We start from the raw sequence: 20499 nt of genomic DNA, 5'->3' as shown, positions 1-20499 counted from the left end.
AGCCGATAATTAAAACCATTAGGTTTTAAATGTTTCTGCCTAAGTTCCATTCTCGGGGTCTTTCTGGAGGGATGCAAACTACAAGGTAAAACACTGCTTCAGGTGTTGTCTCTCTTCACCTCATAAATGTTAGACATACTAAGCCTCCCCACCTAGGATAATGTGTACTGGGTCAGTGCCATCTGGAGATAATCCTAAATTTACTTACTAGCAAAACATGTAGGACTTTTAAGAATTAAAAACAACACTTGAGTTCCACTTTAAAGCCTATAGTACAGCGCTATCCATTTGTATTTATATGGCTGAAGTGAATCTATTCTGTACCTACTGCAGCTTTTGAAGTTTTCGTAGGTAGCTTCATCTAAAACAAATTGCAGTAATTATTTTAGTGGTTGTAATTGTTTTCAGACCTGAGTTTGTTGAAATATATTTAAATATGCTGAAGATAATTATCAGAACATAATTAACAATATGGCCATGCTCATAATAAATTGCTGGAAGTCCTTTTATTTCTAATAGAGTTGCATTAGAGAGAAACCCAAAAGGTATGCTATCTTTTTTCTCTATAACCTCATAATGGTCTCTCAGTTTAGGTCTCACCTTTTCAATCACTATTCAGGCAGAACTCTTTGAAATCAACAGGAGTTGTGTATGAGTAATGACTGTTGGACAGCAGCTTTTGTAATTGTTTTCTCACTCTTTGAACTCAACGCTTACCAATTTTTTTAAAAAAATAAGTTTGGCAACAAGTTATTATAGGATTTTACTTTACTAAGACTGATCATATGCTAAGCTGCCTCCCACTAAAGCAAAAGGGGATGGAAAATTTAATTTGTTTTACTTGATGATGTTAGCTTGAGTCATAGTGACAGTCATTCTTCATGTTTGTCTTTGTGCTTTTTTCTGACAGCTGGATAACCTTCAATTTAATTACTTCTGTGGTATACATATTTATCAAATACCACCTAGGGAGAATATGTCAAATGAACTCAGCAGTCATGTCAAAATGACATCTTGTCCTTTGACATTTTCTAATTAGGAAAAGGAAGTACACATTTTTAATATGAGATCATGGGAATTATGTAGTGATTAATTTAAAGTTTTAAAGTAAGCTAGAATGCTGAAATTTGTACAGGATGTACAGTGTGTAGTGCACTGCATATTTTTTACCTATTATAAGAACATAAATAGTTAAAATGAATGAACCCTAATCCTAGTACAACTATCTGAATTTTTTCTGAAGAATGAAAAATAACAGTCAAGTATCCTTAGCAGAAGTCTGCATGTGATTAAATATTTCTACCCTTTTTTATCCCTAGTCTTTCCAACAATTCTTTCCAATAACATTTTCTCTGCTTCATACTTTTCCCACCTCCGAGCCCTAACAGCCAGAATAAACCACTATAAGGTATAATTTAAGACACCAGAATAAAATCATGAATAGGGGGAGATGAGAGTCTTTTAATATAGAGTATTTTTATTCAGTGCTTTCAGATACTTGCACTTATCTTCTTGCTACAAATATAAATATAAAACACATTCACAAATATTCTTAAGAATCTCTGAAATTGTTAAATAAAAATAGTTAATAGTATTCCCAGAATATAGAATACTGAAATAATTATCTTCAGTTGTGAGCAAATTGCTTATTCCATTTCTTCAATTATGAAATATGAACGTCTAATATTTCTTTTTATAGGAAGGAGATATAATGCATTTTCCTTATATTATTTCCTAAAGCGCTTAAAAAGTGGATGAATATGTTTATTTGAAGATGCCTTGCTTCGTGAGGTTTGATATTCCATGTAAACTGTATCATCTGCTCCAGACATGGAACTCATTGTGCCATAATGTCGGGATATCTAGAAAACAACATAAAAAATAATTTTATTTACTTATTTAAACCGTTTATATAGCCACTTATCTTTCAACCGGCTCCAATCAAAAATTAAAATACATATAAAAAGAATTAAAAGGCATATAAAAGGACATTTAGAATTTTAAATGACATACCTTCTTTAAATCTATAAATAAGACTATAGCCTTTTTAATACAAAAAATCAAGTTGCACCGAGTATATTTAAACAGCCACTCACAACTTAGTACTTTTGCATAAAAACACACAGATAAAATGTGATTGGAGCACAGGCAGCTAGGATAAATCATACAGTTTGAATAAAATATATTCCTAAACAACCAAATGATTTTAGTACAAACAACAAACCTTAAATGATGAAAATGGAAAAATTCCTTCAGTGCAAGAGTAGGGCTAGTGATAACCGGCTGAAAGAAGGGGAGGGAATTCTATAAATTCTCTTTTTTTAGTATTGTGCCGCTTTCCATATTTTGGAAGAATTCAGGGGAAAACCTTTGTATGGTCTAGAGCAGGGGTAGGCAACCTTGGCTCTTTTATGACTCATGGACTTCAACTCCCAGAATTCCTGAGCCAGCATGGCTCAGCTTGGAAGCCTCTCCCTTTCTCCTCAGCATGACTGGCTCAGGAATTCTGGGAGTTGAAGTCCATGAGTCATAAAAGAGCCAAGGTTGCCTACACCTGGTCTAGAGTAATTATAAAACAATTCAGGATACAAAAATTAAATTAAGTTGAATTTTAAGTAATTAGGAGTACTAAAGGTTGGCAGGATTTCAACTCAATACTGGCCCTCAACTGTACCTGTTTACATTCTTCTATTAATTGGAAGACCTTCCATAAATTACAATGTGCAAAATAACGTATTTCAGACATGTCAAACACAAGGCCGGGGGGGCGGATCCGGCCCGTGAAGTGGTTTCATGTGGCCCGTGAAGCCATCCTGGAAACAGTGAGGGAACGGCCCTCACTGCCTTGGCCCTGGCCCAGAGACCCTCCTTCTGCCAGAGACCCTCAGATCTGTCCGACTCCTGCCCAGGCCCCCATAGGCACCCTTGATGCAAACGGTGTAGAGCTGGCCATGCCCACCCAGTAGGCCATGCCCACCCAGTAGGCCACGCCCACCCGGCCCCTTGAGGCAACTTCAATGCTGATGCGGCCCTCAATGAAATTGAGTTTGACACCCCTGACGTATTTGGAGAAAGAAACATCAATAACTGTGATATTTTTGGTGTGCTATGCTGATGATAAGGGACGCGGTGGCTCAGTGGGTTAGGACGCTGAGCTTGTCGATCGGAAGGTCGGCAGTTTGGCGGGTCAAATCCCGAGTGCCGCGTAACAGAGTGAGCGCCTGTTACTCGTCCCAGCTTCTGCCAACCTAGCAGTTCGAAAGCACGTAAAAATGCAAGTAGAAAAATAGGGACCACTCCGGTGGGAAGGTAACAGCGTTCCGTGCGCCTTTGGCGTCTAGTCATGCTGGCCACATGACCACGGAGATGTCCTCGGACAAGCGCTGGCTCTTCGGCTTTGAAACGGAGATGAGCACCGGCCCCTAGAGTCGGAAACGACTAGCACGCATGTGCGGGGGAACCTTTACCTTTACTATGCTGATGATATAATTCTGATAACTGAAAAAGCAAGAATCTGCAAACTGTAGTAGTGATAATTAAGGAGCACAATAAAAAAATTGGGACTAAGATTAAGAAAACCAAACTGATGAGATCAAGTAAAAGAACTGACAAAAAAAGTTGAAATGGCAGACAGCTTTTGTCATTTAGACTCAATCTATCAACAGTAAAGAATTAACCAGTCAAGAAATATGTCACAGACTAGCACTTGGAAAAGAGATTCAGATTCTCTCATGTACCTATACCTACAAAGATCAGAATTTTATAAGCTATGGTATTATCTGTGACACTCTACAGAAGCAAAACATGAATTTTAAAAGAAACGGAAGAGTACTGACACTCTTGAACTTTGTGGTGTTGGAAAAGAATATCATAGGCTGCCAAGGAAACAAAGACATGGATAACTGAAGAAATCAGTTCAGAGTTCTCACTTAAGGCACAAAAGGCTAAACTCAAATTTTCATATTTTGGACAAATTATGCAAAGACGTCTGGAGAAGGCTGTAATGCTAGGAAAGGTAAGAGGGAAAAAAGAAGATAACCACCATAAGATTGACGGATTCAGTTACATTTGCCTAAACCTAACACTAACCCTCAGCCATTGAATGAGGCAGTTAAGCAATTGCTCATGCGATTGCCTTGTTCAAGAACCGCAAACCTGGCACTCCAGGTTGCCATCTCCCAGGTTGTTAAGCAGATCAAGGAAAAGAACTGTCTGTGGAAGGATTTTAGCTCTGCACTCAGTTGAGCCAGGTAATCCTCTCATTTTTAAATATTAGTGCAGCCTGCCAAAGAATTTTTCCTCCCCTCCATGCACAAGGGAAATCCTTCAGTGAGCTGCAGAAATAGAACTAAAATCCTGAAGGTTTTAGCTTTTTTCCTGCAGCCTGTGGAATTATTTCAACTCCGCTCTATTGCCTCTGCTTGTAACCTTCCTTGGTTTCCCCAATTGGCTTTCTGGGGAAGCAGGCAAGGAAGGCTGCAAGTAGCATTCACATGATTATGGGGCACATGGCAACCAGTTGTAAATGTGAGCCTGTGACCATGCACCTAAAATGCAGTCATGTAATCACCTGGGGGTGGGGGAGACATTTTACAATGTCCAGAAGTGCTTCACGGGTTGTAAAGACCCATTCCAAGGCTATCATAAGTCAAGGACTACCTGTACAGAGGTGTTGGGTACACTGTTGGAAAACATGAAAGACCATGGGGATTTAATACTATTGTAGCAGATGGAGAAGTCCTAGGCTATAATGAATGAATGAACCTTTATTGTCAAAGTACAACCATGTATACATTGAGATTGGCTGAGCCTCCCTTCGTGCCCCCACCCCGAACTTACAGTGACACAAACCCTCCATCTTATTACACCATGTGAGCTAATTGCACAACACACCAGCCTCACAAGTCAATCATGCATAAAGTTTATAAAATTATTTCCCGTTCAAAAGCCTAACAGCCCATGGATAAAAGCTGTTCTTCAGCCTGTTGGTATGGCTGGCTATACTCCTATATCTCCTACCCGATGGTAGGAGAGTAAAGAGATACCGTCCAGGGTGTGAGTCATCCCTGAGAATTTTCCTCACTCTTCCAAAATATTCCCTTGAGCGCTAAATGTAAAAGTGTAAAAAATTATTGGAACACTTTCCTTTTATATAAAATTTTCTCAATTACGTGATTTAAATGGTGCCCAACTTACAAAATTGACTCTGGGTTCTTGACATAATAATAACTACTTGCCTGAGATGACTTTGAGCCATATTCTCCTGCAACCACCTCTTCCTCAGCATCCATATCAGTAGCTTGTAAAACTTTTTGGAGGAGCTGCTGCTGCTCTTCTTTGGATGAAAACATAAGCTCTTCCTCTTCCATACCTGCAAGTTTAGTAATTACCTGGAAACAGGAGGAGACACAGTATTATTCGATTCTATTCTTTACCATTGTTACCATCTCAAGGGCAAAGTGCCTATGCTGAGTCTTACATGGGGCTACCCTTGAAGAGCATTTGGAAGCTATAGTTGGCGCAAAGTACAGCAACGCGAGTAGCTTTGGGGCCCCCCAAGAATGGCCCCTGTAACACCACTCCTCCACAAGCTGCATTGGTTACCAGTCTGCTTCCAGGTGCAATTCAAGGTGTTGGGGATCACTTTTAAAGCCCTTCATGACATGGGTCCAGGTTACTTGAGGGATCGTTCCCCTCCCCCTGGGATTGGCCCGTACCACTCGTGCCAGAGGAGATCTGCTGTGGGTCCCATCAGCCCAAGGATTCTGGCTAGTGGGGTCCAGGAGGAGGGCTTTCTCTGCTGTTGCTCCTGCCCTCTGAAACATCTTGCCCCTTCCCAATATGAGGTTGACCCCAACCCTCCTATCTTTTCATAAGGGCCTAAAGATGTGGCTCTGCTAGTCGGCTTGGGGCCCCAGTGGGGGAACAGTGCAATGGAGTTATTGACTGAGTAATAACAGATCCCCTTTCCCTCCCACTCTGCCCCTGCCCTCCCCGTGTCCTTGGTTTTAATGTCTGATTTTAACTTATGTTTTAATAGTATATGTAACTGTAAGCCACCCAGAGATACCCTGTGGTAAGATGGGGGGAATACATATTTTTTATACATAAATAATAAATAAATCTGGCTTCCCCATTGACTTTGCTTGTGAGAAGGTTGCAAAAGATGACCTTGGGACCCAGCAACGGTCATAAATATGAACCATTTGCCAAACATCTCAATTTTGATCACATGTTCATGGGGCTGCTATAAAGGTCTGTGAAAGATGGTCACAAGTCACATTTTTCAGTGCCATTGTAACTTTGAACAGTCACTAAATGAGCCATTGTAAATTGAAGACTACCCGTATACAATTTGTCCGATGAGCAGAAACATAATTACAATGCAACAGCTATTTCACTTAAAATAAAGTTAAAATGGACTGATTTTCAGCCGTTACAATATAATAAAAATATTGGACCTCAGGTGGCACAGTGGTTAGACTGCAGTAATCTCTAACTCTGCCCACAGTCTGCAGTTTGAACATCTGAACATTAGAACTTATGATTAAAGCTGTGTTCTCAATTCTGCAAATTACACATAACAGAATTACCTTAAAGCTATAGCCTTGATCTACTAGAAACCTTTGACGTTTTGTAGAATATGCCATTTCTTGAGTGTCCTGAGAGACCAAAGAATAAAAAAAGGCATTGTATTCCTCTGCAATCATTCCTGAAGAAAAAAAAATAGTAACAGAAGATTAAGTTCACATCAAAGCAAGTCAAAACTTTAAAGAAAAACAAAAGTTTTGTTGGTTTTCTCTTGTCTACAAAAGTTTCTTCCTACCATCCATAATTAAGTATACGGATAACAATATTTCTGCCAAATTTAAATTTACAGATTAGCAAAAGGAAAGAAAACCTCAAATTTTTCTCAGCTGAAAAATCATGATTTCTTCCAGGAAATTTCTAGTAAGTGCGTTAGTGGAAAATCCAGCTAATTTGGCACATAGCCTATAGCAGAATGTATTACAGCAATTCTGCCCTCTGAAGAGGAACAACAGTCTTCACCCTGAGTAGAAAATCCTATCCTTTCTCTGGTAAAATGGATATACTTTCAAACAAAGCATTTTTCACTCCCACTCCCTTCAATTTTTTAAAAGAAATGTACGGTGACCATCTGAATCCTGGATGCCTCCTTGAAAATACGAATAATATAGAAAATGTTATCTCGCCTTTTTACATTAAAGGAATGTTTCAAAATTACAGAAAGTTAGATGGAAAAGGAAGCACCCAAGATAGCAAACCAGGTATCTACATATAAAACAGACACTCACATGTCAAATTGGGAGGTCCATTTTTTTAAAAAGTATGTACTTTAACAAATATAGTTTGCTGGCATCATTTCAATGTTCTTAATTTGGAAATTTGTGGAATGCAAAAAATGCATTTTATAAATTCTGGTAATTTTTTTTACAACAATTACCCTTTGTTGTAATTTAACTGTTCAAAGGCTGTTTTGGATCTAAAGGAAGGAGTACTTTGCACTAAAACACCTGAGAATCCTTTAGCAAACATTCAGCCAGAAAGCGCTTATATGCATTAGTCTTAAAAACACACCTGATACTCACGTCAGATGTCATTATTGCTAACTTTATACTTTGGCTGGTCACGTTGCTAATGGAATACCTCAATCAGTCTGTTTCCTTTGGGGTAGTGTGGCATGAAAGAATACTTCTCCAAGCCCTAATCCCATTGTAAAATAATACTACAGTGGTACAAAGCTGTTCAATCAGAATAACCAAAGTCTCTTTAACTCAAGATCTACTAAATTGTTTCTTTTAAAAAACAAAAAATATTACCGTATATACTTGAGTATAAGCCGAATTTTTCAGCCCACTTTTTGGGCTGAAAAAATCCACTTCGGCTTATACTCCAGTCAACAAAAAAAAAAGAACTTACCGAGGACTTGCGCGCGGCCGAGCTACTTTGCCTGACGCTGCTGGGGTCGCCTGGGCGCCTCTGCTCGCCCTCAGCAGCACCTGGCCCGGAATCACATGCGAAACAAGCCCGGCAGAGGAGCCGGAGCGGCGAGCAGAGGCGCCCGGCCCAGATCCTGCAAGGCCCGGCCGAGACGCGCCCCCAGCAGCGGAGCTGCTCCGGCTCCTCTGCCGGGCTTGTTTTGCATGTGAGCTACTTTGCCTGATGCTGAGAAGACCCGCTTGGGCACTCGGGTTGGTGTCAGTCTCCACAGGCCCTTCTCGTTTCCAGGAACGTCAAGCGCGCTTGGCTCCCCACCCCCACGGCAGGGCAGGGCAGAGACTTGCTCGCCCTTCTGACGGCCCTGAAGAGAAACGAAGGGCTTGCAAACTCCCCGCGAGAAGCTGGGCGAAGCGCGCGGCTGGGCGAGTGTGTGCCTGCGCGCGTATTTACGAAAGAAACGCTCCGAGAGTTCTTCTTTCTCCGCCCCCTTGGGGGGAACTCTAGCGACTGCTGTAGCCGCGCTTCTCTTCTCGGCTCCGAAAATAGGGATTTCTACTCTCTCTCTCTCTCTCTCTCTCTCCCCTCCCCACCCCGCATTCTCCTGCCTCTTCGATTGCGACAATAAAAGGGCGAAGGGTGCGCTGGTTTCTTCCTCCTTCCTCCCCCCCTCCCCTCCCCTCCCCGATTGTCAGGTGAGGCAGCTGGAGGTCTGGCCGGGAGATTGTAGCCGTTTTGAAACGCCGCGTCTTGAAACGCCCGATCAGCTGATTTTCGGGTGGAAGAGCCGCGGCTTGAATCTGTTTGCATCTGCCTGAATTAGACCGAAACGGCCTGAATTTGACCAGAGTTGCTTTGTAATGGCTGGAGGAACTGCAGAGGAGGTCTTGCCGGGAGATTGTGGCCGTTTTGAAACGCCGCGGCTTGAAACGCCCGATCAGCTGATTTTCGGGGCGGAAAGAGCCACTGCTTGAATCTGCTTGTATTTGTTTGAACTTAACCAGAAACGGCTCGTAATGGCTGGAGGAACTGCGGAGGGAGTGAATGCTCCAGCCTGGAATATTTGGAAAGGCTGGGGGAACCGGATGAACTGCAGCTTAAGCGACTGTTGCCGGAGGAGCCATGGCTTGAAACGCCCCAGTTTTGGGGCAGCGTTTGCTTGTTCCCTCCCTCCCTCCCTCCCTCCCTCCCCTCTAAATCCTTCCTTCCTTCCTTCCTTCCTTCCTTCCTCCCTCCCTCCCCTTTCCCTCCTCTCTAAATCCTTCCTTCCTTCCTTCCTTCCTTCCTTCCTTCCTTCCTTCCTTCCTTCCTTCCTTCCTTCCTTCCTTCCCCAGCCCTAATCCGGAAAGTGGAAGGAAAGAAGAGTAAAGGCTGGGCGGAGGAGGAGGGGAAGTTTAAAAAGGGGGCGGCGTTCCCTTTAAAAAGCCGCCCGCCACGCCGCGCTCCCTCGCAGCACTCGCGGCGGCTGGCTTCTTGGCTCCCGGTCTCCCCCAGGCTTCCCGGCTGTGATTGGCGAGCGAGCCTCCCGAGCTCCGGCGGCCGTGACATCAGCAGAAGCGGAGCAAGCAAAAGCGAAGGGGGAAGTCTCCCCTCGTCCCGGGAGACTCTCGCTTCCCCCCACCCCCCACCCTCCCTACATCCCGAGCCTTCCAGATCTTCGCCTGCCTACTCGCGAGCAGGCATGTTTTCCAGCCAATCCGGGCCTGGGAGCAGGGCGCCGGCGGCACGTCCACTTTCCCCGCACTCTCCGTTCAGACGGCGCCCTTTGAGCCTGGAGTGATGCGGACGTCGGAAAAGGGCGCCGGGCGAAAGCAGCGAAGCGGGATCGCCGCGTGCCCCCCACTCCTCCTCCTCCTCCTCCTCTTCTTCTTCTTCCTCCTCCTGGTCGGCTTGACACCCCCATTTCGGCTGCTTCGCAAACTGCTTCCTCCACCCCACCCCACCCCACCTCACCCCTCCCCGCAAAAGATGCCGGGGTCGACAGCGTTTTTTCTACCCGGAACAAGCAAACACGCAGGCAACCCTGCACTATTCAGCTCAGTGAAGTCACGCTTGAAACGGCTTGAAACGCCCGATCAGCTGATTTTCGGGGCGGAAAGCGTGCGGTGTTGTTGTGTTTTTTTTCCTCCCCCCGAAAGTGAACGGCAGCTTTCCGTACTAGTGTATTGGCATGTCAAGACACCAGCACAAAGACCAAGGTACAAGGAGCCCTCCTTCAGTCATTATTGAAACATTTGATCAGCCCAACTTCTTCTTCTTATTATTATTATTATTAAATCTGTTTTTTAACCAAGCGTGACTTCACTGAGCTGAATAGTGCAGGGTTGCCTGCGTGTTTGCTTGTTCCGGGTAGAAAAAACGCTGTCGACCCCGGCATCTATTCAGCTCAGTGAAGTCACGCTTGGTTAAAAAACAGATTTAATAATAATAATAATAAGAAGAAGAAGTTGGGCTGATCAAATGTTTCAATAATGACTGAAGGAGGGCTCCTTGTACCTTGGTCTTTGTGCTGGTGTCTTGACATGCCAATACACTAGTACGGAAAGCTGCCGTTCACTTTCGGGGGGAGGAAAAAAAACACAACAACACCGCACGCTTTCCGCCCCGAAAATCAGCTGATCGGGCGTTTCAAGCCGTTTCAAGCGTGACTTCACTGAGCTGAATAGTGCAGGGTTGCCTGCGTGTTTGCTTGTTCCGGGTAGAAAAAACGCTGTCGACCCCGGCATCTTTTGCGGGGAGGGGTGAGGTGGGGTGGGGTGGGGTGGAGGAAGCAGTTTGCGAAGCAGCCGAAATGGGGGTGTCAAGCCGACCAGGAGGAGGAAGAAGAAGAAGAGGAGGAGGAGGAGGAGGAGTGGGGGGCACGCGGCGATCCCGCTTCGCTGCTTTCGCCCGGCGCCCTTTTCCGACGTCCGCATCACTCCAGGCTCAAAGGGCGCCGTCTGAACGGAGAGTGCGGGGAAAGTGGACGTGCCGCCGGCGCCCTGCTCCCAGGCCCGGATTGGCTGGAAAACATGCCTGCTCGCGAGTAGGCAGGCGAAGATCTGGAAGGCTCGGGATGTAGGGAGGGTGGGGGGTGGGGGGAAGCGAGAGTCTCCCGGGACGAGGGGAGACTTCCCCCTTCGCTTTTGCTTGCTCCGCTTCTGCTGATGTCACGGCCGCCGGAGCTCGGGAGGCTCGCTCGCCAATCACAGCCGGGAAGCCTGGGGGAGACCGGGAGCCAAGAAGCCAGCCGCCGCGAGTGCTGCGAGGGAGCGCGGCGTGGCGGGCGGCTTTTTAAAGGGAACGCCGCCCCCTTTTTAAACTTCCCCTCCTCCTCCGCCCAGCCTTTACTCTTCTTTCCTTCCACTTTCCGGATTAGGGCTGGGGAAGGAAGGAAGGAAGGAAGGAAGGAAGGAAGGAAGGAAGGAAGAAAGGAAGGAAGGAAGGAAGGAAGGAAGGAAGGAAGGAAGGAAGGAAGGATGGATTTAGAGAGGAGGGAAAGGGGAGGGAGGGAGGAAGGAAGGAAGGAAGGAAGGAAGGAAGGAAGGAAGGAAGGAAGGAAGGAAGGAAGGATTTAGAGGGGAGGGAGGGAGGGAGGGAGGGAGGGAGGGAACAAGCAAACGCTGCCCCAAAACTGGGGCGTTTCAAGCCATGGCTCCTCCGGCAACAGTCGCTTAAGCTGCAGTTCATCCGGTTCCCCCAGCCTTTCCAAATATTCCAGGCTGGAGCATTCACTCCCTCCGCAGTTCCTCCAGCCATTACGAGCCGTTTCTGGTTAAGTTCAAACAAATACAAGCAGATTCAAGCAGTGGCTCTTTCCGCCCCGAAAATCAGCTGATCGGGCGTTTCAAGCCGCGGCGTTTCAAAACGGCCACAATCTCCCGGCAAGACCTCCTCTGCAGTTCCTCCAGCCATTACAAAGCAACTCTGGTCAAATTCAGGCCGTTTCGGTCTAATTCAGGCAGATGCAAACAGATTCAAGCCGCGGCTCTTCCACCCGAAAATCAGCTGATCGGGCGTTTCAAGACGCGGCGTTTCAAAACGGCTACAATCTCCCGGCCAGACCTCCAGCTGCCTCACCTGACAATCGGGGAGGGGAGGGGAGGGGGGGAGGAAGGAGGAAGAAACCAGCGCACCCTTCGCCCTTTTATTGTCGCAATCGAAGAGGCAGGAGAATGCGGGGTGGGGAGGGGAGAGAGAGAGAGAGAGAGAGAGTAGAAATCCCTATTTTCGGAGCCGAGAAGAGAAGCGCGGCTACAGCAGTCGCTAGAGTTCCCCCCAAGGGGGCGGAGAAAGAAGAACTCTCGGAGCGTTTCTTTCGTAAATACGCGCGCAGGCACACACTCGCCCAGCCGCGCGCTTCGCCCAGCTTCTCGCGGGGAGTTTGCAAGCCCTTCGTTTCTCTTCAGGGCCGTCAGAAGGGCGAGCAAGTCTCTGCCCTGCCCTGCCGTGGGGGTGGGGAGCCAAGCGCGCTTGACGTTCCTGGAAACGAGAAGGGCCTGCGGAGACTGACACCAACCCGAGTGCCCAAGCGGGTCTTCTCAGCATCAGGCAAAGTAGCTCACATGCAAAACAAGCCCGGCAGAGGAGCCGGAGCAGCTCCGCTGCTGGGGGCGCGTCTCGGCCGGGCGCCTCTGCTCGCCGCTCCGGCTCCTCTGCCGGGCTTGTTTCGCGTGCGAGCTACTTTGCCGGCCGCTGCTGAGGGAAGATCTCTGGAGAGGAGCATAAGGTGAGCTGCTGCATTTCCCAGCCTCGGCTTATACTCGAGTCACCAACTTTTTCCATTTTTTGGGGGTAAAATTAGGGGTCTCGGCTTATATTCGAGTCGGCTTATATTCAAGTATATACGGTAAGTGTTGGGAGGAATGATTAGGCAGGAAAGAGAAGATGGCCCCCTACTGAAGTACTTTTAATAATTTTGAATTTTGGCATAACCTGTGACCTTGAGCTGACAGTGACAAAACAGGACAATAGCAAATAGTATGTGCTTAGTCAGCTAAATAACATAGTACTTTCATGCTTCAGCGTTCCATTAAAATGTTAGAATATTGCAACACAAGACTCAATTTACCTTTTTTGGCTCTTAAGACTCGACCCAGTCTCTGAGCCTCCTGTCTTCGAGAGCCCCCATGAGATGAAATTTGAATGAGAACATTGGCTTCCGGCAGATCAAAAGATGTATCACCAACCTGTAATGCGTAAGCACCTTTTAGGAAACAAACTATATTCTCATATTAATGTAGATAACCAAATCTTAGTAAGACATATTAGCTTGTGGCCAACAATGAAAAACACATGAACATGGAAAAAAAGTAAAAAGTAATTTATAGATTGTTCAAAATGAGTGCTGAACCACACTCTAATTTAGTCCAATACCAAGGAGAGCAGAATCCATTACCTTGGAGATAAAGATGGTATTGATTTTGGGATTGTGTTTGAAATTCTGCAGTATTTGCATCCTCTCCCCCTGTGCTGTAGGCCCATAAATATAAGGTCTAAAAGAGACAATATGCATACACAGAAAGGATCAAATAGTTATATTTTACTTCCTGGATTCAGATACATCATACAATCTATTGTGAATATATTATAATTAAGATGGGAAAAAAGCACAGCAACATGCTTTCATTATGTAGTTAAGCTATACTTTTATAAAAGAACTTTCCTTTTTTTGCAGCATTTTTCTTTCTTGTTTATTTTTAGTTCACTGGAGACAAATTCATTCTGTCAGACACCCCTCCCGCCACAGAAATAAATCCTGACAGTTGTAAAATGTTATGTGCTTGATGTGTGCCTCATGACTCAACAGATCAGTGGGTGGAATATATCTACTAATCCTACATGAAAGGAGAGAAGCAGCTGTTAAAATAAAAAAGGTATTTTCTTCAGCTGAACCAATGAACTTGTATTTAACAGCTGTGTTCTTCTTTCCCCTTATATCTGATCACATCTAAATTACATTTTGAATTAAATTATTCTGGCCTCAAAATAGTTCCCTGGGAGCTACATTGAAAATTAACAATCAACATATATTTTTGTGACAAAGTAAACGGATGCTGCCAGAGAATAGTGGAAGTACTCCATCAAAGATATAATCTAAGGCGTCTGCTAAATTCATATGACATATTTAAATAAAATAAAAAGCTAACACAATTCAAATTAAACATCATGTTTAAAAAAAACATGCATCAAATTTGAAATATATACTTAACATCCAATAGAAGAGAAAGAAGAGAAAAGAAAGAAAGAAAAAGAAGAAAGAAAAGAGCTTAATATACATGAATATAAACTCGAATAAATCACAAACTGAGAACTGATGGTTTCTCTGAAGTTTCCATGGACCAAGTAAATATACTTACAGCATTAATGAAATAATTTAAAATATCCTCAAAGAAGGCTTTGAAAATTATTCCATATGACAAAGCCACCTTGGGAGGACTTAGGTTCAAATTTTAGCTGACTGATAGAAGTTCACTAACTGAATTTGGGTTGGTGATTCTTTTTCATCCCAACCCACTTCAGACAGATATTGTTGCAGAAAAATTTGGAGGAGAAACTGATAGGAGAAATATATATGCTACCTCTGGTACTGGAAGAAACATAGAAAATAAATCTAACAGTAACAACCAAAATGTTCAAGCTACAAAAAGCAACTACTATTTAAAAGAAACAAAAAGGGCTGAAACACATCACTACGTAAAACAATCACACTGCAGCAATTTTCCTTCAAGTTTCTATCTTGAATTTAAATTCTGCCTCTGATACTAGACTTGAATAATTTGTTTAAATACTGCTTCTGCAAGCTATCCTGGCGGTGAAGGTACCCTACTTTTCTGCTGCATAGGTTTTTCAAATGATAATTAGTTAAACTGAATATGTAGCGTTGATTTTTAGGGTGCTGGAAAACGCATGGCAAATTGTGACCAGCACTGTTACCTAGTTTGGGTAATAAAACGTCTGCAGGAAAACAAGTAAGCTCAAGAAGCACCAAGGACGCCTCACGTGGCAAATTATTCTATCAACTATATGCTTTTTTGTACACAGGAAACAGATGGATAACTGTAAACATAATATTTAATGTTCTTCTCAATCAGAAAATATTTTTTGTTCTTCAGTCACTAAGTCGTGTCTGACTCTGTGTTCTCTTTTTTTTTTTTATTGAAAAGTTTTAAAATACAATTTTCCTTTAAAAATCCCCCCTTCCCCCTCCCTCCTCCCCCCCTCCCCCCCGACTTCCCAGAGCTAAATACAAGGTATATATATAAAAAGCAATCATAAACAATCATATACTAACAACTATAAACTCTAAAATCCATCACTCTCTAGCTTATAAAGGATAAAACAAGCCTTAATAATATTGAGTATGTATAAAAAGAAACTAAGATAAGAAAAAAGAAAAAAAAAACGAAAGAAGACTTATTCAAATGCTACATAAAACTTCTTAACCCTATACTTGTTCTGGATAAACTCAATCCATTTTGTCCATTCCATAATATAGCGTTCTTGCGAATGATCTTTCAAATAGGCCGAAATCTTCGCCATCTCTGCCAGGTCTGAAACCTTTAAAGTCCACTCTTCTATGGTCGGCAGTTCCTCTTTCTTCCAATATTGGCCTATCAAAAGTCTTGCCGCCGTGATTAAGTTCAACATCAACTTGGTGTCCACAACTGTAGCGTCTGCAATTATTCCCAACAAAAAAAGTTGCGGACAAAACTTTATCCTCTGTTTAAAAATCTTCTGCATATTCCACCAGACTTTTATCCAAAAAGCCTTAACCTTCTTACATGTCCACCATATGTGAAAATATGTCGCATCTTCATCACCACACCTCCAACATTTAGGCTGATAATTCGGATACATACTTGCAAGCTTTTTAGGATCTAAATGCCATCTATAAAACATTTTGTAAAAGTTCTCTCTTAGATTTTGAGCTTGAGTAAATTTCACGTTCCTCACCCAAATCTTTTCCCACGTGTCCATTGTGATAACTTCCTGGATGTTTTGGGCCCATTTTATCATACAATCCTTAACAAGCTCTGTTTCTGAGTCAATCTCTACCAATGCAAGATATATCCGTTTGATATGTGCTGGTCCCTGATTTCTAATTTGCTTTATCAAATTTTCATCAGTCATTGTAAATCCATTTTTCTGGTCTTCTTTCCACCTGGCCCGTAACTGAGTATATTGAAACCAATTTTGAACAACCTTCTCTTCTCGCAAGAGGCTATATGATTTCAAACACCAAACATTTCTTTCCAAACTGAGGATCTCCTTATACGTAGTCACATCATGTTTAAAGCCAGCATGTATATTTTCTATTGCGTGTTTTGGAATTGCCCACAATGGTATCTTGCAACTTAACTTACGTCTATACTTCTTCCAAACTCTCAGCAATGCCTGCCTTAAAATATGCACCCTAAACACGTTGTCTACCTTCTTATCATACAACTAATATGCATGCCAGCCAAACAACAAATCATGGCCCTCAAGATTTAATAACCTCCCTTGCGTCAAATTAATCCAGTCACTTATTCCTACTAATGCAGCAGCTTCATAATATAATTTAAAATTAGGCAATTTAAGGCCACCTCTCTCACGAGTATCCTGCATAATCTTAAGTTTAACTCGTGGTTTTTTCCCTGCCCACACAAATTTATTGATACCTCGCTGCCATTCCTCCAGATTAGAATCTTTCTTAAGAATCGGTATCATTTGAAACAGAAATAAAAATTTAGGCAGGACATTCATTTTTACTGCTGCAATCCGTCCCAACAAAGACAATTGCAATTTTTCCCAACTCTCCAATTCTTTTTGAATTTTCCCCCATAGCTTTTCATAATTATTTTTATATAGCTTTGTATTAGAGGGCGACAAAATCACCCCCAGATACTTAACCCTTTTAACAATCTCAAATCCAGTTAATCCTTCTAAGAGGGCCTTTTGCGGTGATGTCATATTTTTGGCCAAAATTTTTGTTTTTTGTACATTAACCTTAAATCCAGAAACCTTCCCATATTGTGTTATTATCTCCATCAGGTCCACAACAGAGTTCTCTGGCTGGGTCACTGTAACAACCAGATCGTCTGCGAATGCTCTCAATCTGTAGTCCTGATCTCCAATTTGAATCCCCTTAATTTTTTCCGAATTCCGAATTTTAACCAATAATATCTCTAATGTCAACACAAATAACAAGGGCGATAACGGACACCCTTGCCTTGTGCCCTTCTCAATATTACATGCTTCTGTCAAGCTATTATTAACTATAATTCGGGCAGTTTGTTTTTGATATAATGCCCTAATCGGTTGTAAAAATTTTTCCCCAAAATCCATTTTTTCTAAAACTTTCAACAAAAATTTCCAATTCAATTGATCAAAAGCTTTTTCAGCATCTAAAAAAATTAGCGCCGCAGGGATCTGGTTGTTCCTTTCCAAAAACTCTAACACATCAACTATATGCCTCACATTATTTTTCATTTGCCTACCACTAATAAACCCCGTTTGATCCCCATGAATCACCTGTTGCAGAACCCTCATCAGTCTATTAGCCAAAACCTTAGCAAATATCTTGTAATCTGTGTTTAAAAGCGATATCGGTCTATAATTTTTAACTTGAGTAGCATCTTGGACTTCCTTCGGAATCAAAGAAATAAAAGCAGTTCTCCAAGACGGTGGCACCTTTCCCCCCTCTGAATTGTCTGGAACAATTCCTTTAACGGTTTTATCATTTCTAATTGTAAATTTTTGTAATAGGCCGCAGTCAAGCCATCCGTACCTGGTGCTTTATCCACCTTCAAATCCTTAATTGCTGTAAAAATTTCTTCTTCTGTGATCAGTTGATTAATCCCTTCTTTTTGTACTTGCGTAAGAACCGGGATGCTAGCATTTTCCAGATATATATCAATGTCTTTTTCATTAATTTTCTCCTTAGCATATAATTTAGAATAAAAATCCACAAAAGCGTCCTTGATAAGGTCCTGTTGAAACACAACCCTTCCTTTATGCTCAATCTTGTCTATATTAGAAGCCCTTTGTTTTTTCCTCAATCTATAAGCTAACCATCTACCTGGTTTATTAGCGTTGCAAAAAGTATTATGCCTGGCAAACCGCAGATTGGTTGCCACTTGGTCAGCCATTAATTTATCAAATTGTCCTCTTAACAATTTAATAGCCTCCTTAGTCTTCACATCCTCTGAGTTCAAAATCAAAGCCTTTTCTTTTTCCTTTATTTCGTTCTCCAGTTCTTTCCTCCTAGCTTCCACAACACGTCTATGTCTGTTATTCATATATATCAACACCCCTCTCATGTATGCCTTGCTAGCATCCCACACCATATCCATAGAGGTACCTTTGTTCATATTAGTTACAAAAAAATCCTTCATCCGCTGTTTGCATTCTTCCACATTTCTCTGATTTCTAAACAAATTCTCATTTACGCGCCACGAGCGCCTATCTCTTTTCTCCTTATCAATCTCTAACCAAACTGGACTATGATCAGAGATAGTTCTTGCACAAATCTTCACCTTTTTAGTCCTCAAAAAAAAGTCATTAGTCACCAAAATAAAATCAATCCTCGAAAAAGATTGATGTCTATCAGAATAAAAAGTATAATCCTTTTCCCGCAAGTGTCTCTCACGCCAAATATCTCGCAATTCCAAGTCATCCTTCATTTCAAAAAAAGATTTAGGCAGTCTAGCATGACTTGGAATGCGCTTAAAAGCTCCAGCCTTATCCATCTGTACATCCAAAACACCATTCCAGTCCCCCATAAAAATAAAAGATTTATAATCCAACTGGGTAAGTTTTGTATGAAGTAAACTAAAAAAGTCAGCCTGTTGTTGTTGATTAGGGGCATACAGTCCAACTAAAAGCGTCTTTTTGCCTTCTAGCAACAAATCTATCAATACGTATCTTCCATGCTTGTCTGCTTCAATTAAGTCCGCTGTTATGGCACTTTTAACATAAACAACCACTCCATTTTTCTTATTCATTGCAGAGGCAACAAAGTGCGTGCCCAGTCTTGAGTTCAATAAAAACTTTTGGTCCATAGCCCTAATATGCGTTTCTTGCAAACATATAACATCTATCTTGAATTGTTTTAAATATTGAAAAACTTTCTTTCTCTTCTGTGGTGAATTTAGTCCATTAACATTCCAAGTCAAAAATTTAGTTGCCATGCATATCCTCCCAAAGCTCTTGAAGCACTGCTTTGATAGGACTATCTTCTTTAGGCCGTGCTCCTCCCACTGCTTGGCTATGAGTACGTTGTGAAGATTCTGAAGACTTTTGCTGGTCTTGTTCTTTTATTTTCTTTGCTCTTTTTAAAGCAGCACGCGTTACCCTTTGCTCTCTAGGATCATCCAAAGAAGTTATAGCTTGATCTCCTCCAGCACCATTTTCCTCTGTTTCCTCCTCTTGATGTTCTCCTTCACCTTCTCCAGATCCCTTTGCAGCTTCCAGAAGTGTTAATGGGGTTGCTTTTAAAACAGTATTGTAGAAATCACGCGCTTGCTTCACAGTAATCAACCGATACCTTTTGCCTTCATACATCACCATCAGCCCATCTGGAATCTCCCATCTAAACCTTATATCTCGTTGCTTGAGCTCTTGAACAAGAAATGTGAAGTCTTTCCTTCTCCTTAAAATCTTTGGAGGGATTTCTTTTAAAACCAAGACTTCTTGATCAGCAATCACAACTTTAGCATCATAGGCAGCTTGTATAACTTCATCTCTAATTTCTCTTTTTGCAAAGTAAACCACCACATCTCTAGGCAACTTTCTCTGTCTGGCAATCCATGAGTTAACACGGAACACTTTATCCATAGCTGCTCTTATTTCAGATGCTGGCTGGTTCAACACCACTTCAAAAGCCTCAGAAACCAGCTGCTTTAAATCTTCCTTAATGTTCTCTTTTAAACCTCTGATTCTAACAGCAAACTGCATCTGATAATATTGAGCAAGGCTTAACTCCCTTTCCATTTTGTCTCTTAAATTTTCATTCTCCCGTACTTTAACTTCTAATATTGCATTCTTTTGAGTCAGATCATCCACTTTTTCATCTAAATCCTCCACACATTCCGCCACTTTATGCACTGAGGACAAAATGTCTACCTTCATCACGCTGCACTTCTGTTCCATCCTCTCTTCTAATCTCTCCTCCAGTTTCTCCAATTTCTCCTCCATCTGTGCAAATTTATCACCCATTGATTGGTTAATTGATTCCAAAAGTACCTGGGCATGTTTATCCAGCGCATCTCGTAAGTCCTTCGGTGTCAATACATCAGGAGGATGCAGCGCCTGTAACGATGATTGTTGCACCGGAGAAGATCCACCACTCCGAAGAGTTTTAGGGGGAGGTTTAGCCGCCATCTTTTACTTTTCAATTGTGACGCACTTTCACTTAAAGTTTAAAAAGTCCATCAAGCTCGAGAGTATAATAAAATAATCCTCTTCACCTTTCCCTCTTGTACCGCTCTGCCTGCTCCTTTAATCCATAGTCCTTTCTTCAGGCAGGGGTGGTCGCAGACGCCTGGCTCTGCTCCAAGAAATCCGGAGCAGAGACGC

At 42.6% G+C, this 20499-nt stretch overlaps 1 protein-coding gene across 1 annotated transcript in view; it reads right to left on the bottom strand.

The window, feature by feature from the left end:
• Nucleotides 1-1445: 1445 nt before the first annotated feature.
• The window catches only part of ERCC3 (ERCC excision repair 3, TFIIH core complex helicase subunit), a 32153-nt gene continuing 13099 nt past the window's right edge, over nt 1446-20499 (bottom strand). The window contains exons 11-15 of the mRNA XM_081336472.1: nt 13337-13433; nt 13010-13127; nt 6594-6712; nt 5238-5390; nt 1446-1862 (exon numbers count right to left, since the gene is read on the bottom strand). Coding sequence (XP_081192598.1) covers nt 1728-1862; nt 5238-5390; nt 6594-6712; nt 13010-13127; nt 13337-13433 — 622 coding nt within the window. The 3' untranslated portion in view covers nt 1446-1727. The remainder of the gene's footprint in view (nt 1863-5237; nt 5391-6593; nt 6713-13009; nt 13128-13336; nt 13434-20499) is intronic.

The sequence above is a fragment of the Vipera berus genome, assembly GCF_964194415.1.
Source record: "Vipera berus genome assembly, chromosome: 1".
Classification (NCBI taxonomy): domain Eukaryota; kingdom Metazoa; phylum Chordata; class Lepidosauria; order Squamata; family Viperidae; genus Vipera; species Vipera berus.
This window is presented reverse-complemented; position numbering and strand designations above follow the sequence as displayed.